Genomic DNA, 26,799 nt, shown 5'->3' on the forward strand with positions numbered 1-26,799 from the left:
TTGAATGGGTATTCGCCAATACCGTGAATCTGATAAAAAAAACACTCTTTCGGTATTATTGACAGATGCGGAAACAAGAACGATCTTTAATGGTCAAACGGAAACGTAGCTGCATGTTTCAAATATTACGTTATTTTATTTTACAAATGCGTACCATATATCTCTAAACAGTTTATTGACAGATCGTTTGGCAAACACAGTTAAAATTAATATATGAAGACGGTCATTAAAAAAACTATTAACGCACACAAACATTAGTTCTTTACGGTTTTGTTTGGTTTATATTATTTATTATATGTGGTGATAATAAAATATAAGTGTTTGTAATAGTGTACGGATTAACTGCTTGTATCCTACGAATAAAATAGAAAAATTTCAAACAGCGATTCGAAAAGTATATGCACCAACATAATATGGGCTCACTTTTTTCCCAATGATTGGATGAAAGCCCTATTTACTATTAGATAATTATTAATTGATGGATCCATCGTACTTCTACAGCACTTAGATCTTATTCTTAGTTATTTGATCTTTGCGCATTGAAAATGTTCGTTGATCTGTTACACCCTAATTAATTTAAGCTGGTCTTTGACATTTCAAGTTCATTTAAGACGGTATTTATCATTAACCGTTCGTTACTTCCGCCGCCAATTTCAAAGTGGACAAAATGGCGGAGAACACTAGATGTCTCGATGCAGTAAACGAAGATGGTAAAGCAATGTCATGTCTTAAAAATTAACGGGCGGACATGTAGATCGCATACATTATTCGTTTAAAAATGTGTCACATGCACGTATAAAGCCAAATGATTGACACTCAAAATGCACCAAACTTCCAAAACTCCAATTTAAAAAATGTCAACAATAGATGTAATAATAAACAAAAATTGTCTAAAAGACAGTCCGTGTTTAAATTGATATTGACATAAAGTCGTGCATGGCCTACAAAATAATTAAATATGAACAAGGTGGTCAATAAATGAAATCCTGATTTTTCCATGTAAATAATGAAGTCTCCTTGAAAGTCCCAAACTTTTACACAAAGTCTTTACATCCATACTATTTGTACAAATTTCAATTAACGTTACAGTAAACTGCAACTGTAACATGTCCTTTTATTTTTCTTATCAGCTATTAGAACTTTCATCATCATTTTTCCTGGACCTCTTAGTTTAACTGGCTTTGTCCGAGAGCGCAGACATTCCCAAAAGTATGCAAGTCCACAGGACATTCGGTCCTGTGGACTCAAAAAAACATGCTGGACCAGACTGGGATTCACAATTTCAAAACATCGAGTCACTAACTCAAATTTATTGATGGCATGATAATGGGAAAAATGAAATAGAAAATAAACAATACAACACTAAACAATGAACACAAACAAATCACAACATACAGTATTCTAAAGAAAAATATTTAAGCCCAAATGTTAAAAAAAATTCAATTTCTCAATTGAAATTTCAAGAATTGTATACTTGTATGCCAATTGCAATAAAACCAAGTGTTCTCATATATTGATAGTTAATTGTGAAAGTGACTGAAGAACACAAATAAACTATTTTTACAAAAGAAAGTCACATGTACACTACGCCACCCGTGACTTTTGCCGCGATTCTCGCATCACTGCCATCAATGCAATGTTACAAATCGCGGTGATTCGGAGCAACAAGAAAATTTGGTTGATGTCTCAGTAATTCCATAGTGACCGTCGCACGATGTATCTCGCTGTAAGGCAATCAGCACGATCAGACGTGATTCACCTTTTTTCGCGATGAAAAGAAGTTGGCAACATGGGAATCAGAAATATGCATTCCGCAATTTAATATACATTGTAAATAACATAAATAATAAATATTCTGCCCATTGGGAATAGGCAAAAAATGACTCCGCAAACTGGAAATCTGAAATTCGAAATTCAGCAATCCGGTACAAAGATGGCGACGATAACAGCTTCATTGCTTTATCCATCCGTTTTACTGATTTTATTCGCTGAGAGGTTAAACCACCTTCGACAGCTTATTGGTGTTGATCTGTTGTGTTATGTCAATAAAAGTGTGGAAAACTCGCGAGTCAGTGTTTATTACATGTATTCCCTTTCAGAGCAGCACATGTAAGAAAAGGAATGAAATAATCCAGACGATTTATTTAATGCTAACGCACTGTTTATGTTAACAAACATTCACTTTCATTCTTACCCGTCAACAGAACGTCACCAGGAAGCACATTTTTTACATGCTGCATATGACGCAATAAAACAATTTTTGTACATGATCATATTGCATTCAATCTAAATTTAAATTCGCTCGTGCAATGAAAGCTGTGTCCCATAATGCACTGTACTCTACACTTCTGAAAAATGGCGTAGGCATATGTTGTGTTTATGAAATTCCTTAACATATTTGTCATCATAAATTTTTAAGATTGTTTTTTCATAAGTGATAAGTGATAAAGTTGTAATTATGTTGGATTATTGGATAATTGTTCACATTAGAAAAGTGGTATGTATACAGTTATTGATACGATTCTGTTTATATGCAGGAGTTGGCAAAACACCGATGTCACCGATATCCACTGCCATCACGGTGAATCTTGGCAAATAACCACAAAATTGCAGAGAATCACTGCAAAGATTATCTTGCAATCGCGCAATGGCGGAGTGACGAATCATGTGAAATCTTGGTGATTTTCCACTAAAAAATCAAACTGTCCACCGTGACTCCGCGAATCAGGCAAAAATAACGGGTCGCGTAGTGTATACTTGTTAGGAATTAAAAAAGTACCTAAATCAACAGAACACGTTTGGGATATCAAGTTCATACTTTAAAAGACACAGTTTTTAAAGCACAAACTAAGCAATTGTCAGAATTAAGAGAATTTCAATGACAAATATTTCTCAGTTGCAAAATTATATGACAACCCAGAATTAAACTTCAAATGTAAAAAAACTTGCAACAAATATATATAAATGAATTAAAAAGCAATTTGAAGCGTAATTTTGATCGGGAACAAACTGTTTATACCCTAATTAAATGATCTGAGTTGCAGAACATGTTTTCGATTAACAGTAAAAGACAGATTTACTCGCATAGGAGGAAGTGTTTGATGCGCATGCGCTGAAACATTTCTTGAATGTTAACAAAAACATTTTTAGCTCAACTATTATATATGAAATATATATAGTGGAGCTATCCTACTCACTCCGGCGTGAGCGTTAGCGTGAGCGTGCATATGATAAAGTTTGCATACCACCCCAAATATTTCCTATGTCCGTTGACATATTGCTTTAATATTTTGCAAACTTTTTTACCAACATGACCCCAACCTATAAACAAGAGCAGACTACTGTATCAAGCATTTTGTAAGAATTATGGCCCTTTTTTCCACTTAGAATATGCATATTATTGATAAATCTATGTTAAAGTTTGCGTACCACCTCAAATATTTTCAATGTCCCTTGACATATTGCTTTCATATTTTGCAAACTTCTTTACCAACATGACCCCAATCTATAAACAAGAGCAGACAACTGTATCAAGCATTTTGTAAGAATTATGGCCCTTTTTCCATTTAGAATATGCATATTAGTGATAAATCTATGTTAAAGTTTGCGTACCACCTCGAATATTTTAATGTCCCTTGACATATTGCTTTCATATTTTGAAAACTTCTTTACCAACATGACCCCAATCAATAAACAAGAGCTGACAACTGTATCAAGCATTTTGTAAGAATTATGGCCCTTTTTGTCTTAGTAACTGAATATTTTGTTAAACTTTGTGTTATGAGCCACTTGGCTTCTAAAGTATCAAAGCTATTGCTTTCAAACTTCAAATATTTTATTACTATCGTGAGGGTACTGTACCTGGCAATTTTAATTTGACCTTGACCTTTGAATATCCTTGACTCTCAAGGTCAAAAGAATAAATTTTAGTTAAATTGCCATAACTTCTGTATTTATGATCCGATTTTAATAATACTTTGACAAAACAACACTTACCTGAATACCACAATTATTTTTGAAAGATTGTCTAATAAATGACCACACCTCACATTAAACACCCTCTCAACCCCCCCCCCCCCCCCCCCCCCATCCAACCCAAAAAGAATATTTTTTTCTTTGAAACATGGTTTAAAAAAATTAATATTTATTTACTTTATTTTTGAAGGACCGTCCAAACTTCCCACCCAAGCTATTGCTATCAAACTTGGAATAAAATATTATTAGTTTATTTTATGTCTTTACAAATGTTCAATAGATTGTGGAAAATATACCTGAACCACAGGTGGTTAGCGTGTGGCTATGATATTAATTAGTGAAAACATCATTTTGAATGATAAATAATCATATTATAACGAAAAATTAACTTTTCTGAAAAAAAAAATTTCACTATCAAATATATATATAACAAGGTATGCAACTCAAAATCACCCCAAAACGGGGTGCATCGCTTTGAACAGCCATATCTTCATCAATTGTGCAGCGATTTTCACGATCTCGGTCTTATTCAACGCAGAAATGAATTTCCTTTCTGGAAATGTATATGTCTTGCAATATTTTTACAAATGCTGGGTCAACTTTTAAGAAACAACACGATACACAACACGCATGACCCAGTTGACAGTGATCATGTATTCTTTATGAATGAAATCTCCAGTTGTAAAGACACACCTCCGCATTGGACCAATGAAATCACTCGTATGTTTAAAATGTCAGTTAGTTGAAATGTATGTAAACAAAGGTTTCAAACGGCGCTGGACAGTTAGTCTTGATGCAGAATGTAACGACAAGAACGGTAATAATGTTTTTTCATACGTTTTATTGAATTATGGTATCGAACTACATGAACTTTGTAGGGAAGTTGCCCTTTACTCCGTGAAGATTTCAGTCTTAAAGACAGCATGATCACTGTCAACTGGGTCATGCGTGTTGTGTATCGTGTTATTTCTTAAAAGTTGACCCAGCATTTGTTAAAATATTGCAAGACATATACATTTCCAGAAAGGAAATTCATTTCTTCGTTGAATAAGACCGAGATCGTGAAAATCGCTGCAAAATTTATGAAGATATGGCTGTTCAAAGCGATGCACCCCGTTTTGGGCTTATTTTGAGTTGCATACCTTGTTATATATATATTTGATAGTGAAATATTTTTTTTTTCAGAAAAGTTAATTTTTCGTTATAATATGATTATTTATCATTCAAAATGATGTTTTCACTTATTAATATCATAGCCACACGCTAACCACCTGTGACCTGAACTATTACCTTGACCTTATTGAATAATTTGAACAATTTCCCCATGATGGCTTACGTTATATTGTCAATCACTCGAATAGTCGTGCGCGCTGTCCTCTGACAGCTCTTGTTTACTGCTCACAATTCATATTAGCTCTCTTTTATTTTCAGGTTTTAATTTTATGAAATAAACAAACTTTTGATCTTGAATTATTTGCTGTACATTCGGTCTGGCAACATAGCATTTTCAAGGAGACCTGTCTTAAAAACGTCAGTCAGGTCTGACAGTCCGGTACTTTTGGGAATGTCTGAGAGCAGGTGGATATTTGCAGAGACTGAATAAAATAGTATATGTGTGATAAAGCCTCTGATATTTTCTAGCATACCTGCATTACCCTGCCCATTCATTGGGTAATAAAAGCGTTCATACTAGACGTTGTTGTGCAAACTGCCACTACTATGGTATGTTGTCAATGCCTGAACATATATACAGCTTTGTTATCTCCCTGTCTTGAACTTCGTTATCTTCAAGTCTTTGGGAGTCAAAAGAAACTTAGACATTTATTTACATTTTTCGAAAATTAATTTTGCGCTACTTTGACTTCACCAGAAATTTGAGATACCGAAGTTCAGCTGCATAAATGTATGCTATTGGTGTTGGCAGTAGCTGTAAGAAAGTCTATACTAACCAGTTCACTAACCTTAAGCATGAACATCAGTCTCTGAAATGTAATAAGGGCCAGTATTCACAAAGCTTCTTATGGAAAATTAAAGGACATTCATCAAATTCAATCATAACATTAAAAGTTTAGAAATTCTTCGGAGTGATTTGTGCTTTTAAACGTTGAAAAACGTTGATTTTTGCAATTAGGAAGCAGCCTAATATCGACGGTAATTTTGGGCAAAAAAAATCACTGATTTGGAAAATGAGCACTTAAGGTTCTTTTTAATTGCTTGGTATTAATTGCACAAATCAATTCAAATATTCATTTACATGCATTTTGGCTTCAGTGCTTATTTTATTTGTTGATTTGCAGATAATGCAATTTTGGAACAAAATTGATTAAATTGTCCTTCCTTTTTGGCTTTTTTTGCAGACAGCAATTGGCAATTTTGTAGTTTTCCTCAATTGGGAAAGTGCCTTTTACGGGTACTTTATAAAGAAGGGAAAAAAATCACTGTACAGTGATTAATATTTTAACGTTTTGTAAGCAGACAACATCAGATTTCTTAAAGGGACCTTTTCACAGATTTTAGCATGTATTGAAGTTAGTCATTGAATGCTTTAAATTGATAAATGTAAACATTTGAGCTTAATAGCTCCAGTAAAAAAAAACAATAATAAAATTAAAGAATTTAAAAAAAGTAATCTTCAATTGGGCTTGAAGTTGAACAAATGACCATTAGAGTAAAAGTCTAAAATTTAAACCACTCAACCATCCATACGGATATGGTGTGGAGTAAATTTGATACTTTCTATAAGAAATCCTTGTCACTAAATATAACAATAACAACTAGGGCTGTAACGAATACACTAGGTAACGAATACGATACGTATCACGAATACAGGGTGGCGAATACGAATATTTATTCATGAATATGAATTTCAATGAACAAAAGTAATACTGACAACTTGACATGACATTATATAGTATGAAACTAAGGGTATTTGTCAATTTGATTAATTGAGTATCATTGCATACTGAAAATATGAAATATACCGTATTTTACCATGCATAGAGCGCAGTTTTTTACCTTCAAATTTCAAAATAAAAATTCAGTGCGCGTAATACATTGACACAACACTTTCCTGGTTGCTAAATTGCGAAAAATCCATTTCGTAATCGTAAATCTTCACAATTGCCGCCATTTTTTTTACTATTGCAGAAAAACTACACCCTACAATGTTATAGACTGTAGGGGCCGTTGTCGAAACAACAAATAGTGGGAAGGGTAGGTATGAACGGCAAAAATTAAAAATTAAAAGATGAAAAAATTGTCTTTGTTGGTGTTTTCACACTTCTTCATTGATCGCATTTTTAGGGGCTGTTTCGACATAAAATGAATGCAGATAAAGGTAGGTGTGAAGGAGTTGTGTTTCGCAGGATAAGGTAGGTGTGAACGGGGTCTTTGCACTTCGTAATTGACATTTTTCATCTAGCAATGTACGAACTAACTTGTTGAGTAATTTGAGACGCTAATTGGCATTTGAGACCTTAATTGACACTTGAGAACGTGAAAATATGCATTGGCACCGCATTGTGTATAAATATTGAGCGTTCAACAGTGCAGTTTCAAACGTTCAATTGCTATTGCTTATACGACATCACAGAAAGAATATTTGAAATTGTCAGCCCCAACTTTATCTTGAAATTGTCAGCCCCGCTATATCTTGAAATTGTCAATCAAGATATATACAAGATACATCTTGTAAATTGCCACTGAACATCCTTGTTCAAAATGGGTTGTATACGTCAATCGTACACAGTAAGAGAGAAACTTGATGTAATCAAGTACGCCGAAGCTCACGGCAATCGGGCAGCTGGCCGTGAGTTTAATGTCGGCGAGTCCTCTGTGCGGGAATGGCGTAGGGACAAGGCCAGCCTGATGAAACTGCCCCGAACGAAGCTGGCGCAGCGGGGGTCCGCTGCACACTACCCGGAAATCGAGAAGCAGCTGCTCTCCTGGGTAGAAAAGCGACGCGACAGGGGCATAGCCGTATCAACTGTGGAGCTTCGAATGGAGGGTCGACGACTGGCCGGTCTCCTTGAAGCCAAAGATTTCAAAGGGTCAGCTCGTTGGGCTTATGCTTTCCTAAAGAGACATAACCTGTCCATTCGAAGACGGACCCACATTGCTCAGAAGCTGCCAAGCGACTACGAAGAAAAGTTGCTTGAATTCCAGAGATTCGTCATCAAACAAAGAGTCAAATATGAGTTTGATCTCTCGCAGATTGGAAACGCCGATCAGACGCCTCTGACATTTGACATGCCAGCCAACACCACCATTGCGACGAAAGGTGGCAAAACCGTATCTATAAACACAACAGGGAACGAAAAGAACAGGTTCACCGTCATGCTGGCATGTACAGCAGATGGTGCAAAGCTCCCCCCGTTTGTTGTTTTTAAGAGAAAAACACTGCTAAAGGGCGTCAAGTTTCCGGCCGGGATAGTAGTCAGAACGCAGGCAAAGGGATGGATGGATGACCACCTGGTCAATGATTGGGTTAAGACCGTCTGGGGTAGACGACCAGGTGGTTTTTCGAAACGCAGCCTTCTTGTCCTCGATGCCTTCTGGTGCCATCGCTCCCCGGCTTTGCTGCGCCTCCTTAAAGAGGAATACATGACCACCCTGACGATCATCCCTGGTGGCTTGACCAGCGTCCTGCAGCCTCTTGATGTGTCGATTAACAAACCGATGAAGGTCTTGCTGCAGAGACGCTGGAACCAGTGGTACAGCGAGGGTGACCACTCCTTCACTGCTACGGGGCGCATGAGGAAACCAGAATTAGAGGACATATGCCAGTGGAACGTTGATGCTTGGCACGAACTTGACCCCAACATCATTGTCAAGGCATTTAAGAAATGCTGCATCTCAAACAATCTCGACGGGACCGAGGACGACGCTATCTGGGAAGACCTGGTAAAGAAGACTTCAGACACCCCTGCGGAAGAGGACGAGGACACCACAGAAGACTATTACGAGGACACGCCAACCGGGATGACCGACGATGACATGAGGAAGTTTTTCGACAGCGACAACGACACCGATGATGAAGATTTCGAAGGATTTGACGCATCAGACATCGACGGACGACCACTATAGACAACGCCTAGCCCATCACGATGACAACGGCCCTTTTTAGGGCCACCATATTCTCGAGAGAATAATCTTTAAAAATGTCGAAAATATAGTGCTATGCAACCCATGCTCCAGAACGTTTAAACGCTCCCTTCTTTAAAACACAAAATTAAGCGCCCGAAAAACTCCGATTAAATGACTGCACAAATGGCGGCCATTTTCGGCCCGATTTTCAGGCTTTTTGGTCTTGAATTCTTTTTTTTCCCCATTTTGGCTTTAAAAAATCGCATGCGCGTTATACATGGTAGCGCGCTATACGTGGTAAAATACGGTAACACTTTGAAATAACACGACACTGACAAGAACTGCTTAAACTTTGAACACAGCGCCAGACAAACGACGTGTATTTGGCAGGCAGGTCAACGATATCAATAGCATTCCCTTTGCTACTATGCTCCATGTTTGTTGATAAGTTGCACGATCATTGGCGTAAAGATAAACAAAAAAGAAATCCCATCTGCCATTCTTTTGTGTGTATGTTTGAGCATCAAAGCACTCGTATTTGCCTAAATAAACATTAAACAATCATCAAAAGATTTTTCAATTCAATGTAGTAAATATTCAACCGGTGCCTGCCATTATTGTTGATAATCTCACTGTGTAACATAGTGGGTGGGGTAAACATGATGAAAAACGCTGGAATTAGGAGAAGAACATTTAAATCTAAGGGTTTATTGCATGAACCTTCATTTGAAAGGTAAGATAAGATGATTAAACTTTCAAACTCAAAACCACGTTGTTTGTATTCGCCAAATATTCGGTTCGGGAGGTGGCGAATAATGAATACGATTCGTCCACAGCCGTATTCGAGTAATTCGAATATTCGAATGTATCGTTACAGCCCTAATAACAACAGAACTCTCCAAAGTATTCAATCGTTACGTGTTTGTTACGCTTCAGGCTTTTTCCGCTCCATTTTGGGAAAACGCCACACTGGAATTTTGGGAATGTCGCGTCGTGAAAACCCCAATTTTGGGAAAAGTAATAATCGCAAAATTGACTCAATTGGGAAAAATTATTGCATGTAAATAGTGTTTCTTATATTTCAAAGAAGCCGTTAACTGGTAAATAACGACTATTTTGATAACTTATTATTAAAATTTTACAAAATATTATGAACATGTGTGATAAGTGCAGGTTTTTTAAATCTGAATTTGGGCCTGGCCTTTTTTGAGTTGTAAAAAATCGCGCAAAGCGCCGGATTTTGAGGAAAATGAGGAAAGTCTTAAATAATCATTAACATATTTTACAGTTTTTAAAACAAATTCAAGGCAACAGATAATTAAATTATGCGATACTTTTTTTTCAATTTTCTACACCGGATCAGGTTAACTTATATATTTAAAGGTTAGAAAAAAATTTTTTTTTTTTTTTTTGGGGGGAATTGGGATTTTTTTTTTTAATTGGGAAAAAAACAACCAGATTTCCATTGGGAATGGGGCCGAATTTCGGACCCGTGGCAAAGGGCGGAAAAAGCCTGCGCTTTATTATTTTCATGTTTAAAATCTTCAAAGGATGCATATAATGGATATTTAAGAGCATACATTTAATGTTCAGTATGACTGTTACCTAGCAAATAGCATAACTCCAATGACCCTTTTCAACTCTGAACATTTTTTTTTCAATTTTGTCAATTTATCAAAACGTGAAAAGGTCAATTTAAAAGGAAACATGATCTATACATTTACTTGAGTTCATCTCGAAATTTAAATTAATGTAGGGAGCTTTATGAATGAGGATTATAAACATTAAAAAAACATTCTTACACTTTCTTGGGCTGGGTTAGGTATTTATTTGGTATAACTGTGTGTATGGCTAGTATGCGAGTGGCAATGTCTCAAAAAGATTGTTTTCTTCAGCTTGCAAAGTGCATTTGCTATTGACAATAAGTTGGATTTTTTATGAAATATTCTTACTAAAAATAATATACATACATAACAATGTGCAAGTATTAAGTTAATAATTTAACATTTTACTGTCAACTTGCTTCGAAGCATGGAAAAAGGTATACAATAAAATGATAGTAACATTTGCAGCTTTTAAGATTTGATAACTGGCTTGTCTAAAGTACTAAATACGTTACTTTTCAAACTGGTGAATGCAGGTGACTGGTGTGTTAAATCACAGGCTTAAACATTTCAAAATGAATTATTAGAGTTACAAGGATCTTAATTAATACATTATGAATTTAATAATTTTAATAGCCAGGGGAATGCTACCCCATAAAACTTGTTGCAGGTTTCTAAACTTTTTGAAAAATGGTAACACTACAACCCAAGTCCCTGTGGTTTTTTAATAAAAGGTAACACTACAACCCCAGTCCAGGCCTTTTCTGCTCCATTTTGGGAAAACGCCACACTGGAATTTTGGGAATTTCGTGTCGTGAAAAACACCAATTTGGGAAAAAAATAATCGCAAAACTGGCTCAATTGGGAAAAATAATCGCATGTAAATAGTGTTTCTTAATATTTCAAAGAAGCCCTTTACAGGTAAATAACGACTACTTTGATAACATATGATTAAAATTTTACAAAATATTATGAACATGTGTGAAAAGTGCAGGGTTTTTATCTGATTTTGGAGAAAGGGCCTGGCCTTTTTTGAGGGGAAAAAAAACGCGCCAAATGCCGGATTTTGGGGAAAATAAGGAAAGTCTTAAATAATCAATTTAACATATTTTACTGTTTTAAAAACAAAGTCAAGGCAACAGATAATTTAATTATGCAATATTTTTCTATTTTCTACACTGGATCAGGTTAACTTATATATTTAAATGTTAAAAAAAAAATATATATATATTATTTTTTTTGAATTGGGATTTTTTTTTTCAATTGGGAATAAAACAACCAGATTTGCATTGGGAATGAGGCCGATATTCGGACCCGTGGCATAGGGCGGAAAAGGCCTGCAGTCCCTGTGGTTTTTGAATAAACGGTAACACTACAACCCCACTTCCTGTGGTGTATTTCAGATGGCAAGGAGGTGCGGCTGATCCTGGTGGGAGGGGCCTGCAGCAAACACAAGGCTCTGAAGAATGCACTGGAGGTCAGGGGGTCAAATAATTATAGTGTGCAAGATGTGCTTGGGCTGGCATACAATTGAGGCTTAATCTGGGACATTGGGACTTGCTGCATATGCGTTAAGTGTCATTCCAGATTAGCCTATGCAGTCCGCACAGGCTAATTGTGGACAACACTTTCCGCTTTATGGTATTTTTCGTTTAAAAGAAGTCTCTTGAATACTTTCTGTAGGACTTGCTACTGTAAAAAGTAAATAAAAATATATTGCCCTGTACATCATACATGTTAAGTTGGCTGCCACCATTTATAAGGCTTGCTCTCTGTTTCAGAACCTTCCCTACGAGGTATTTGAGTCAGAGACAGGCAGCGAGTATGTGGCGGACACAACAGAGTTCGACACCATCTTCGTGCTGGATGAGTTCAAAGGAGACGTGTTTGAGCAACTACGCAAGGCAGATGTCAGAATAGTGGGACCCCCTGTCATCATCAAGTGTGCCACAGACAAACAGGTCAGGCTTGTCACAGGTTGAAGGGCCTCAGTGTTTTTTGTAATTAAAAATCAGGTCAGGTATTTTGTCCAATTCCCAATGGAAAAAGGCATATATTTTTCTCAAATGGGACCTTAACATTCTCAAATGAAGCATTTGTTACCAAAACAACAGCAACACTAATTTCCAAATTTAAGTCAAAATGCTGTAAATTTTCCCAATCCAAATGGATCCGGTCCTATTCCCAAAATGATGGAAAAATAACACTGCTGTTTTGGAGCTCACCTGTGCCCATATTCACCAACCAATTCTTAGACTTGCATCCAGTGTTTTTTGTGTGTTCCAAATCGGGGCCGGTATCCGGCCCAATTCTCAATGGAAAAAAGGGTTTAAAAATTCCCATTTGAAGGTTTAAAAAAAAATGTTTTTTTTTTTTTTAGATCAACATTTTGTTAATCTCCCACCCAGCTCTAGACATGACATGTTATTAAATTTAATATTTAAACACTTTAATTCTCATTTTTGAAGCATTTGTTAGCAAAAAAACTGCAACATTATTTTCCCAATTTTTGTCAAAACCCCTCGACTTTCCCAGTCCTAAGGGACCCGGCCCAATTCCCAAAATGGGGAAAAAGAAAAAACACTGGCATCTGAAAATAAAGAATTGTCCTTAAACTTTATGATCAGTATATTATAATACTGTTCAGTAAGACATGGACTTCAAGACCTAAATACACATGTCTTAGTTTAGAGCAATTTTTGACATAAATAGCATTTGTAGCCTTCATACATTGAAATGTTAAATGTATTTTTCTTGGTTCTAAGTCTATTCTTTATTTTTTTAGTCTTAAGAATAGCTTTGTGAATACAGCCCCAGTGTCCAGGGACCGTTAATGTGCGTCATGATTCGTCAGCTTATAGCTAGTAACGTCTGTAGATTCTACACTTTTCACTTAATCTTGATGAAACTTGATGAAGTAAGAATGTTTATCTTGACAATATCTTGACCAAGTTCTAATCTGCATCCTTTTGTGTCCAAATGTCCAAAATCTAGGTCACCAGATTGAATTTAGAAAAATTTACAAATCTAGAAGCAACCTTTATGACTTAATCTTGATGGAACTTGATCAGAATGTTTATCAGGACTATATCAAGGCAAAGTTTGAATCTGTGTCAAGTGGGGTTAAAAACTGTTAAGGGGTCAAATATTTCAAGCTTATTTGTATGCTTACGGTAGGGTGGCATATAGCAGTCGAACTGTCTGTCCGTCCATCTGTCTGTCTCGCATTCCATTTTTAACCAGGTTTTCTGAAGGAAAAAACATGTTATTAGATTAGTGAATGTCGGTGAGTGCAACTCCTCCTTCATTTCTCAACGGATTTCAATGAAACTTTCACAAAAATTTTGTCACCAAGTGCCCTGGCGCATATTGTCAGGATTTTATGATTCAGTCGAAATCATGGTCGCCACTACTAAAAGTAGATTGAATTTGACACAAGGGGGGGTAACTAGGAACAATCAGAAACAATGCACATTTTGAATTGTCTCTCTTTATCAGACTTTTAAATCAAGGTCCCCACGACTAAAAATAGATTGAATTTTACAAAGGCAGGGTAACTAGGAACAATGAGTAACAGTGCACATTTTGAATTGTCTCCCTTTATCAGACCTTTTTTTTAAATTGAAAACCTGGTTTTGTGACAATTTTGTCCCTTGTTTGGACTTTTTTTAAACGCTTCAAGATATTGACCAGATATTTGGCGTGTGAGTCTACCTCCATGACTTGCAGGTGAAGTATGACTAGATGACTATCTACACTTTAATACCGTTATTTCGAACACCGATAATCCGAAGTCACCGTTATTTCAAAGTATTTTTCAGGTCCCGATTGTGGTTCTTCTTTGTTCAATGTAAAATTTCATTGTTAATCCGAACTTATTTAAACCGAAGAAATCGTTAATTCGAAGTGATTCTGTCGGTCCCAACACTATAATTCGCACCTTATTATCAATCTTTAATCCGAAGTCAAAACTGCAAAACACTGAGCGTAATTTCACACCTATGTTTTCTGCGCATTGCGCGTCAAAAGCAGATAATTACCGGTACACCTTTGTGGTCTGCGCGTAGCATGTTCATTTTATAATGTCAACAAAAGCCGACGACGAAGCCGACAAAACAAGAATGAACATGATATCTAATCAACGTGTGACCACATGCATCAACGACGTAAGGCAGTTCTGCGAGGAAAACACGGGCAGAAGTGAGTTCTTCAATGTCCTTGACAAAATGGAGAAATATGTTTCACGCGTCCAGTTTAGTGCTGCTAACGCCAGTGTTCAGAGAGACATGGAGTCTTATTTAAAAAAATTGTTAATTCATTTTTGAAAATGTATTCATATGTATTTACATGTATGATATGATATTCATGATATTTTATATGGTCTGTAATTAGAGAAAAGTAAAAAGAAGAAAAAGAATTGTTTTATTCCTCCGTTTGTTACAAGTAGAAATCTATTGCTTTCTGACTAGTTTACGTTTTTAATAAAAACAATTATTAAAAGTACAGTGTGACTGAACCATGTGAATTCCACAACGTTTGATTTTTACAAAAAGAAGTCGTCTGTCAAATGTTTATTTCGAATTATCGTTAATCCGAAGTTTTTTTAACGGTCCCGACGACTTCGAAATAACGGTGTTGAAGTGTAGTTTCTTAGTATAGTCCTATTTCTTGCTTTGATGTTTAAATTTTAAGCTTTCAAATCCCTATAATTTATCTCATACAGATATTCAACTTCAAATGTCTCTGGGACAGCTCTTGTGTGGTAAATAAATGGCATGATTGAAATGATCAGAATTCAATTGCCAAATGTTATTTTTTCTGAATTTTATTACAGGGTAATGTTACTTAACTGTCTAAAGCAGCTCTGTGGAGAAGCCAGATTATTGCAGTCACTTGCTAGAGTAGATTATGCCAGCGCAAACATGCCCTAATGGCATTGTTTGTGGTCAGATCACCTATTGTTGTAGATAAGAGGTGCCAGCTTATCTCTGACATCACAGCATCAGTTTTCCACATGGTTAAGCACAAACACTCTCAATTGAAATTTGTAATATCAATATTGCTTTAGGATCCAGGTCATCATTTTTAAATGATTTGTTTGCAACAGGTTAATTGTCAATTAAAAAATAGCTAAACAAATTGATGAGCATATTTTCACATGTGGTTTTACTTTCATTTCAATACAAGGCTTACTGTAAGCAGAGGCCAATTTTGTCTGGATTTATTTTTGAACACTTTTACACTGTCTGTTGTTAGACATGTTATAATATCAGTATGTTGAATTTAAGTTTTAAGTGAAAATTCCATTTTTAAATAGACTGAATTGTGTCCAAGGTGAATTATGATTGACAAAAAATGGGGACAGCTTTTTCAAAGTGGTGAAATTTAGTGGTGACAACTTTTTTGAGTCAACGGGAACCCCGTGCTTGTAACTTGGTCAAGTGGTCCCAAAGACCAGATCACCAGGTAAACTCTTTGATACTTACATGTAGTGTACCTTGAACTTAGGTGAGCCCTTAAGGGTCACCATGGACACATGTTAATTACCTGCTGAAAATACACTGTTTTCCTAAAAATATTTACTTTCAACACAGTATGTGTTTTTTTCCCTTCATAAATTTGTTTGAATGATTTACAGACCCCAGTTTCATCCATTATGCTATATAATGGGAACCTATTCACTTTTTATTTGCAATAGCTGTTTTAAGGCATTTTTATTTTGAACATATTGTTTTTCCCCTGGCATTAAAACGTGGTTGCTTGATGGGATAGGCTGTTATGCCTTGTTCTTGGAAAACTTTTCTTAATCCAAGTGCCTTGTCCCACAGTGTGCCTTGTCCCACAGTGTGCCTTGTCCCACAGTGTGCCTTGTCCTACGGTCAGTACTGGTTAATCAGAGACAACTCTTTTCACTTTTATGGAATTTTTGTTTAAATGAAGTCTGCATATCGAGAATTTTGTTAAGGCAGAAAGTGTTATTCCAAATTAGCCTGTGTGAACTTTACTCACATGCACTAAGACCAGTTTTCCCAGAAGGCGGCTCATATCTGTTCTGTTTCAGCCCATCCCATACAACTCCAGGCCACAGTACTGTTGCTCCATGACTGGGCTGAAAGGCCGCTCATATCTCTTCTGTTTCAGCCCATCCCATACAACTCCAGGCCACAGTACTGTTGCTCCATGACTGGGCTGAAAGGCCGCTCATATCTCTTCTGTTTCAGCCCATCCCATACAACTCCAGGCCACAGTACTGTTGCTCCATGACTGGGCTGAAAGGCCGCTCATATCTCTTCTGTTTCAGCCCATCCCATACAACTCCAGGCCACAGTACTGTTGCTCCATGACTGGGCTGAAAGGCCGCTCATATCTCTTCTGTTTCAGCCCATCCCATACAACTCCAGGCCACAGTACTGTTGCTCCATGACTGGGCTGAAAGGCCGCTCATATCTCTTCTGTTTCAGCCCATCCCATACAACTCCAGGCCACAGTACTGTTGCTCCATGACTGGGCTGAAAGGCCGCTCATATCTCTTCTGTTTCAGCCCATCCCATACAACTCCAGGCCACAGTACTGTTGCTCCATGACTGGGCTGAAAGGCCGCTCATATCTCTTCTGTTTCAGCCCATCCCATACAACTCCAGGCCACAGTACTGTTGCTCCATGACTGGGCTGAAAGGCCGCTCATATCTCTTCTGTTTCAGTCCATCCCATACAACTCCAGGCCACAGTACTGTTGCTCCATGACTGGGCTGAAAGGCCGCTCATATCTCTTTTGTTTCAGCCCATCCCATACAACTCCAGGCCACAGTACTGTTGCTCCATGACTGGTCTGAAAGGCCGCTCATATCTCTTCTGTTTCAGCCCATCCCATACAACTCCAGGCCACAGTACTGTTGCTCCATGCCTGGTCTGAAAGGCCGCTCATATCTCTTTTGTTTCAGCCCATCCCATACAACTCCAGGCCACAGTACTGTTGCTCCATGACTGGGCTGAAAGTGTGTTTCACTGGCTTCAAAGAGAAATCAGAGTTGGTAGGTCCCTAGTTGAAATGGTATTTTGTATAATTGCTGTACCTTTTTTTAAACGGGCATTGAACCGATGAGTTAGCATTTCAATGTGTATATTATTTTAAAAGGAAAAATGTCTGTTCCAAATATTGGATTGTCATTATTATTGAAAAATGACCATTACATGTAATTTGGGAATTTAAACATCAATTTTCTACGAATTGGGAAATAAATAATATATAGGTTTAGAACTTTGGGTGATTGAACTTAAGTAAACAGGCAATACAAAACATACAAATATCTGTAAAATGGATATTACATGTATAACTTCAAAAATCTTTATTCCTAGACTAATTATCTCTACTTAAAAAAGATGAACCAATCATTTGGGAATTACGAACTGGATTTGGGAAAGAAAGAAACTTTTTGCCCTTGGGGATATGATCCAATAATGGCTATAAAACCAGCAAAAAAAGCCCTTCATTTGAATGAATGAGCCTCGCACTGGGAAAACAGGGCTTTATGCACTGGCTCATCGGGGAAGACACTGTCCGCTTTTATGGCATTTATTTGTTTAAATGCAGGTCTTTTTTAAATGAAAATACAGTCTAGACAGAAAATGTCTTCCTGATTAGCCTGTGTAAACTGGGATGAAAATACGCCCATGCTTTAAGCCCCAAAATGATGCTCAAATAAATGTTTGTGACTCTTTCCAATTTCAGAGCCATTTTGTTGACCTGGTACACTACATGGGTGGTAACGTACGAAAGGACTTCAAGTGTAACATCACACACCTGGTGGCCAACGCCATTGATGGGGAAAAATATGAGGTAGGGGAACACCCTCATTCAGGGCATTTACCGTTTTTTTTTCGGCATAGCTGTATTGAGCCAGCTTTTCACCTAACCTGACCTTTGTAAGTGTCCAATAAAATTCAAATAAAATTTCGCGCGACTAGGTACGAATGAAGACACTTCATTTATTCCATTAGCTGATTTGAGTATACCACCAGAACATTGGAAACATATCCGCGTCTTTGTAACACTGTTTTACTGCATGAAACAATTTTATCTCTAATGAAAAGGCTTAATAGATAGAACAGTTTTACACTCAATTCTCGACATCAATACAGTTTGTGCGTGCACCTTTTTATTTTCAGAGGATTGCCAGGGCAAAAGCGTTTATACTTAAAGGCTATGTTCTCATATTTAGTACTTACTTCCATATTCCTGACAACATATTATCATGTAAAAGCATAAAGAGAAGTGGAAACGAGGCCTCACTTTAATGCCTTGCATTTCAACCCGCATGGTATCGGGTCAATTCGCGGCCAGTGTGTGAATGTCAGAGTTTATATACAGGTCATCACCGGAGTTCACGGCCAGTAAAATAATCGTTATATAATAAAGACGCTATCCGTGAACTAGGTGACCTGGAATTTTCTTTAGACCAGAAATATGTTAAATGAAGATATTCAGAAATATAATTATGGTATGTCAATAATAGATTCTTAATGTGTTTTCAACAATACAATGATAAATATTATTTTTGATTAATTTAACAATAATTATTCAACAATATTGACTAATGTATTAAGCATGAGCGCGATGATTCTTGATACTGTTAATAATCAAATCAAATAGCAATGCCCGACAAACCACTAAAACAGGTTTGTTCGAAGAACGCGCCTATAAATACAGATACTTCGCGTGTTGCCGGTTGACTCATATGTTTTAATTTCACATCCATTCTTTTTTGGTTTTCTGTTTCGTATCTATAGGTTTATGACCAGCAATATGTAATAATGTAAAATAAGCCGCAAAAACTCCGCGTAACATCCCGTACTGCGTGTGATGCAGCTAAGAACTGCACAGAAAAAGACATTCGCTATCCTTGATCTCATTCATTGAACTATCAAGGCCGTATATCTTTTTTAAAGATAATTCTTGTTACTTACTTGCTGGAATGGGGATGGGAGCTGGGAAAGTGTTTAATCAGAATACCTTGACCTGGGTACCTTAAGTTCCTCTAAGAATGGGTTTGTGACTATGGGTCAGTGATTGTTTATCAAAAGAAAGTGTGTAAGCCTTTCAAATGTGACATAAGGTCTTAGAGCTTAGATTATAGTTTTCAATTGCTCCCAACTTAAAGATTACACTATACCTTTCTCCAAGTCTACTGATGACATGTGTACAAACAAACAGATTAAAGGCTTGTGATAAGTAAGCCTTTTACCCATCAAATGTGTCAGTGCCATTGTTGCAGTATAAATGCACTTGTTCAAATTTGTGTCAAGTGTGAGGAAATAACTCCTTTACGAAAACATGTGTACATTGTCAGTGTAAATCCCATGTAATGTCAGGGTTTTATCCTGTTTTTTTTCCAAGTTTCTTATCACATTATCATCAGTTATTACAGTGTATTGCAATTGTTTTGTATTTCACAATAGTTATAGAAGTGTTATTCACAATGAGGATTGTACTTTTAAAGTGCTTGTTCATAATAGCTTTTTGTACTATTTCTTCTTGTCATGACCATACAACATATCATATATTGAAGTTCACCATTTGCTAGATTCAGCCAGCGTCACGCATCAATGATAAATCAATACATAAAAATAAAATCAAAAACACACATTCTAATATCAAAACCTTCAAAATAACAATTTAAATTAAATTAAATTGAATTGAAGATAATGTGAAAACAAAAAGTGATCCTTAGCAAATTTTGAGTAGTTAAAACAATTTAAGGAGATAGAAAACAGCACTATATTTACTTGATGTATTTATTGTATAAGAGTATAAGATATGGGATTCTTAAATGGAAGTAGTTTTTATGAGGGATAGAACAATTAAACATGTTAAAGTGTCTTCCCCCCCCCTCAATCTTGCTCCTTCCTTGCCCACTGCATTGTCTGGAGACAGTGTAAATGTTGTGCATAGTGCCTCCAGAAAAAGGGTTTGATATTTTATTGAATTTTGAAATTTAACATTATAACATGCTCATTTAACAAATATAATATTTATACAGTTCTGATTTAAAATAAACTCATTATAATCATGCAGATTCTGTGATTGTTTTCATGGTCCATGAAAATAAAAATAAGGATTTACAAAATGATTTAAAATAAACTCATTATAATCGTGCAGATTCTGTGATTGTTTTCATGGTCCATGAAAATAAAAATAAGGATTTACAAAATCCATGGCTTTATAACTTTTAAGTGCAAATATTTTGCTAATAATAATGTAGGGTTTGTCTGAGAGTTTTGTAGAAATAAATGTTTATACTATTTTTCCTGAAGAATGGACTGACAGTAAATGCGATTTTAATTTAAAGCTTGAAAATTGAAGTCCAATCAAGAAACTTTCATTGTCCACTGCCATGGTGAAAAACAAGAGACAGACGCTTGAAGTATGCCAAAAAGTGCCTGGATAATCAATATGATTTAATTAGTCAGTGAAATATCAGATTGAGAATAACTGGCACATTCTGCAAATTTTAATTTAAAAAAAAAATGCATATAGAAAAATTGCATAAGCAGCCTTGAGTACTAATCAAGAAAAAAATGTTTCCTAGAGACTAATAATTTTATATCAATTGTTTACTTGAACTGGTCGATGAGTCACCCTTTACACTTTACAGCCTTTTATTGGAAATCTTCATTATTCAAGATATGAATCACAGTGTTTCATATTCATAAGTAGGTATGACTTATAGGAAGTGTACATGCCAAGTGGACTAATTAAAAGGACAATGATTGTACTCAGCTGCCCATGTCATTAGGAAATTTATTTTATACTCTTGACAATTTTAAGTCAAAATGGCTTGCCTTTCCTGGGAAAATCCTCAATCAGCAAATACTATCATAGTCTGGTGATAAGTGGTAGCAGTAATCAATGATTCTGGGTTTGTTGATGGTAGTGGGGGATGATGGATGGCAATTATGATGTCATAGGGCCATTTGTATTGATGAATGATGATGATGATATGGTGGTGGATGCTGTTGAGGGTGGCGGGGATGTCTGTGAATAATGATGATGTTGATAACGGTGGTGATTGGCCTCGGTTAATGATGATTATGATGATTGTGGTGGCAAATGATGATGATAATGAAGATGTTGGTGTTTGATACTTTTTTCCTCTTTTGGGGGGAAAAATTCCCCCTAAAAAAAAAAAAAATTTTTTTTTTTTTTTTTTTTTTTTTTTAATAGAAAGATGTGTCTCATGATTATTATATCTCAATTTAATCTTTTCAAATATACTACATTATGAAAATGCAATGAATATAGTGCAAACATGTACAAATGTAATAATGAGAGAGTAAGTAAAAAAATCCCCCAAAAAGGGAAACGCCGCAAAAATTCCGCCTCCTAAGGGCTGCGGACCCCTTCCCCCAAAGTAGTGTGAGGGCGCTGGTATTGGTGGTGGTGATGGATGATTGTAATAATGGTGGGTTATAGTAATGGGGATGATGATGATGGTGATTTAAAATGTCAAAGGGTTACTTGTTTTCTATGAATGTTCTGCTATAATCTTGCCTTATTTGTGTTATATTTGATTTTTTTAGAGGTATGCCTTTAAAATAATCAGCTTTCTGTGTGAAGTCAATTGTACAGGACATAAATATTTACCCTTTACATTAACAACAACAGTAGAACAATTACCAAATTGCAATAATTTCCTGTGCCACATGCTGTAGATCTTAATTCCTTTAGTTTGTAGTGTTGTTTGTGACACCAAGAGGGCTTAAATCTGTGCCCAGCAGCTGTCTACACTGATTGCCCATTGTTTGACTCTCAGGTCACAGGGTGTTGCACAATAATTGTGTGCATTTGTTGTTAATTTATTGGTTAGTGGCAGTTCTTAATAGCGGTTTAACAGATTACTTTAAGGATAATTTTTGACTACTTATTGATAATTTTTACTAGTTATAGATAAATGTTAGATCACTTTTGCTGAGTTTATGATGCTGTTATTATTGTTGAAGAGGTTGTTAAGTCTATGTTAGATTTCGTACAAGTTATTAAGCTAAAATAAAACTGATTGAAATACTATCTTAATTGTGTGTGTTAAGTTGTTACATGTGGATTGTGTGCAGTATACACATCATTAAACATCTTTGTATGGTTCAAATGTTTAAATACGTTGTATATGCATGTACATACTTGTGTGTGTTTGTAAAAAAATGTTAATTTGCTTCAAAAAATAGATATGCAAAATGTCTCTTTAAAAAGGCAAAATGGCAGCTTATAACTTTCAGTGTTAACATTGACTGTGGATATTTTGCTTCCTGTTTGTAAACTGTTTCTATAAGATGATGTGAATGTCAAGTGAATGTAGTCATACTCAGTAGACCTAAGTTGTGAATTGTGTGTTTAAAATCAACAATTGAAAAGATGGAAGTAATATCGGAAGAGGAGGAGGTAAAAATATAATTAATTCAGAACATCATTTAAAATAAAATTTGGAGACTATTTTTGTTATAAGTGTTTATTATAATTATATTGGTTATGCAATAGTTTAATATGTTATTAAAATTATGTTAAGAAAGGTTTGTTGAAAAATCAATTAAGAATTGTTTGGTTGTTTAATAACCCCAGGTTAGAACAACAAGAAGTTGTTTATTGGTTGATAAACAATGATAATGACAAACTAATTATATTTATGCCCCCCTTCAAAGATGAGGGGGTATATTGTTTTGCACATGTCGGTCGGTCGGTCGGTCCGTTCACCAGATGGTTTCCGGATGATAACTCAAGAACGCTTAGGCTTAGGATCATGAAACTTCATAGGTACATTGATCATGACTGTCAGATGACCCCTAGTGATTTTCAGGTCACTAGGTCAAAGGTCAAGGTCACAGTGACTCGAAATAGTAAAATGGTTTCCGGATGATAACTCAAGAATGCTTAGGCCTAGGATCATGAAACTTAATAAGTACATTGATCATGACTGGGAGATGACCCCTAATGATTTTCAGGTCACTAGGTCAAAGGTCAAGGTCACAGTGACTCAAAATAGTAAAATGGTTTCCGGATGATAACTCAAGAATGCTTAGGCCTAGGATCATGAAACTTCATAGGTACATTGATCATGACTGGCAGATGACCCCTTATTGATTTTTAGGTCACTAGGTCAAAGGTCAAGGTCACAGTGACTTGAAACAGTAAGATGGTTTCCGGATGATAACTCAAGAATGCTTAATCCTAGGATGATGGAACTTCATAGGAATATTGATCATGACTGGCAGATGACCCCTATTTATTTTCAGGTCACTAGGTCAAAGGTCAAGGTCACAGTGACTCAAAATAGTAAAATGGTTTCCAGATGATAACTCAAGAATGCTTACACCAAGGATCATGAAACTTCATAGGTACATTGATCATGACTGGCAGATGACCCCTATTAATTTTCAGGTCACTCGGTCAAAGGTCTAGGTCACAGTGACTCGAAACAGTAAAATGGTTTCCTGATGATTACTCGAGAATAATTAGGCCTAGGATCATGAAACTTCATTGGTACATTGATCATGACTGGCAGATGACCCCTTTTGATTTTCAGGTCACTAGGTCAAAGGTCAAGGTCACAGTGACAAAAAATATATTCACACAATGGCTGTCACTACAACTGACAGCCCTTATGGGGGGCATGCATGATTTACAAACAGCCCTTGTTGTAATTTAATGTGACAAACATTGAAAATTGGTTTATTTACACCAAAATTGTTGTAAGCTTGTCATTTATAGGAAAGAAACTGCAGTCATTGACATAATCAGATGACCAAGCTAGCCCAAATTCTAATATAATTACTTTTGACCAAGAAAAAGTTGCAAGCCTTTTATATTAAACTAAAATTTTAGCAGTCTGGTTTAAAAATGTAAAGACCTTTAGGCCTTGAATGCTTTGTGCTAATTTCAATCAATGTCTCTATGTATATGTGTATAATATTCGAATAATAAAAAATGGTTGCCATGCTGTAGTGGTATGGTATCTGCCTAGCAAGGTCAGGGGTTCAATCGCCAATGTGGCTGAGTTTCTAAAAACTCTCCCATAGACACCAAGTACTTGTTCGAACCAGAAAAGAGGACTCGCAATGCAATCCAGTAAAAATAAAAAGAATTAAACTAAAACAGGGTGTGTTTTCGTTCAAATTTAGGTCCTGTAGGGGCCATTCCCCATTGAAAAAAGTAAATATTTGTTTTTAATAAGTGTAAGCATGTCGTTCATTTCCAAATCCAGCCCTAAGTTGAACCTTAGAAAATATAATATTGAAATCACTTTTATTATCAAATTTATGATATTTGTAAGCATACAATCAGAAACATTAATTTCCCTATTTTAGTCAAAAGGACCCAACATTTTCCAATCCAAAAGGACCTGGCCCCATTCCCAAAATGGTAAAAAACAACACTTGAATATTAATGATCCAAGATGAACTCACTATATTTCAGTGTGCAGTGGGCTTAGACAAGCCAATAATGAGTTCTGATTGGCTGACACGGGTCTGGACCGAACGGGACAAGGTGGATTTCCGTGCTGATGATCCATGTGTGGTACGTAACATAATGTCTTGGCCTTATTTCAGTATCGGCCATAGCACCTGTATAATGCTTGAGTTATGGGCCTTGATTGATCTCAAATTGACCTCATACTAGTTACTGCCTCTTGGTCAAATAGTTTTTAGCCGGATTTTTTTCGAAAAAATCTCGGCTTATAGATTGATGTTGTCGGGCGGGCGGGGGGGGCGGGCGGGCGGGCGGGGTGGCGGCGTGCTCGAAAATGTTAAAGTTCTTATTTCATGGTATAACTTTGGTATGCTTGGACCTAGAGTCTTCAAACTTGACATGAAGGTTGGCCAGGATTAACAGATGACCACTGGTCATTTCAAGGTCATTCATTTGAAGGTCAAGGTCACTGTGACCTTCAATATAAAAAATGTTAAAGTTGTTATAACTTTGGTATGCTTGGACCTAGAGTCTTGAAACTTGACATGAAGGTTGGCCATAACTAGTTAGTAACCACTGGTCATTTCAAGGTCATTCATTTGAAGGTCAAGGTCACTGTGACCTTGAATGTAAAAATGTTAAAGTTCTTATTTCATGGTATAACTTTGGTATGCTTGGACCTAGAGTCTTCAAACTTGACATGAAGGTTGGCCAGGATTAACAGATGACCACTGGTCATTTCAAGGTCATTCATTTGAAGGTGAAGGTCACTGTGACCTTCAATATAAAAATGTTAAAGTTGTTATAACTTTGGTATGCTTGGACCTAGAGTCTTGAAACTTGACATGAAGGTTGGCCAGAACTAGTAAGTAACCACTGGACATTTCAAGGTCATTCATTTGAAGGTCAAGGTCACTGTGACCTTGAATGTAAAAATGTTAAAGTTGTTATAACTTTGGTATGCTTGGACCTAGAGTCTTGAAACTTGACATGAAGGTTGGCCAGAACTAGTAAGTAACCACTGGACATTTCAAGGTCATTCATTTGAAGGTCAAGGTCACTGTGACCTTGAATGTAAAAATGTTAAAGTTCTTATTTCATGTTATAACTTTGGTATGCTTGTACCTAGAGTCTTCAAACTTGAAATAAAGATTGGCCAGTACTAGAAGATGACCACTGGTCATTTCAATGTCATTCATTTGAAGGTCAAGGTCACTGTGACCTTAAATGTTAAAATGTTAAAATTGTTATAACTTTGGTATGCTTGGACATAGAGTCTTCAAACTTGACATGAAGGTTTGCAAGCACACTTAGATGACCACTGGTCATTTCAAGGTCATTCATTCTAAGGTCAAGGTCACTGTGACCTTGAATGTAAAAATGTTAAAGTTCTTATAACTTTGGTAGGTAAAAATGTTAAAGTTCTTATTCCATGTTATAACTTTGGTATGCTTGTACCTAGAGTCTTGAAACTTGACATAAAGGTTGGCCAGTACTAGAAGATCACCACTGCTCATTTCAATGTCATTCATTTGAAGGTCAAGGTCACTGTGACCTTCAATGTTAAAATTGTTATAACTTTGGTATGCTTGGACCTAGAATCTCAAACTTGACGTAAAGGTTTGCAAGCACACTTAGATGACCACTGGTCATTTCAAGCTTGGATCATATTTATGTGTC

General features: G+C 36.2%; 1 protein-coding gene across 4 annotated transcripts in view; it reads left to right on the forward strand.

Moving 5' to 3' along the window:
- Window positions 1-644: 644 nt before the first annotated feature.
- Window positions 645-26,799, forward strand: part of LOC127834954 (protein ECT2-like) — a 58,749-nt gene continuing 32,594 nt past the window's right edge. For 3 of the 4 annotated variants that reach the window (XR_008028293.1, XM_052361097.1, XM_052361098.1), the window contains exons 1-6: window positions 645-710; window positions 12,068-12,141; window positions 12,446-12,625; window positions 17,606-17,695; window positions 18,394-18,501; window positions 25,126-25,227. Coding sequence is in view for 3 of the 4 variants with exons in the window: in XM_052361097.1 (XP_052217057.1) it covers window positions 668-710; window positions 12,068-12,141; window positions 12,446-12,625; window positions 17,606-17,695; window positions 18,394-18,501; window positions 25,126-25,227 (597 nt within the window). In the remaining variant the exon portion in view is untranslated. Of the gene's footprint in view, window positions 711-12,067; window positions 12,142-12,445; window positions 12,626-17,605; window positions 17,696-18,393; window positions 18,502-22,763; window positions 23,098-25,125; window positions 25,228-26,799 lie in introns of those variants that run through there. The other variant, XM_052361099.1, reaches the window with a different exon arrangement.

Source organism: Dreissena polymorpha, chromosome 6 (genome assembly GCF_020536995.1).
Source record: "Dreissena polymorpha isolate Duluth1 chromosome 6, UMN_Dpol_1.0, whole genome shotgun sequence".
Taxonomy (NCBI): domain Eukaryota; kingdom Metazoa; phylum Mollusca; class Bivalvia; order Myida; family Dreissenidae; genus Dreissena; species Dreissena polymorpha.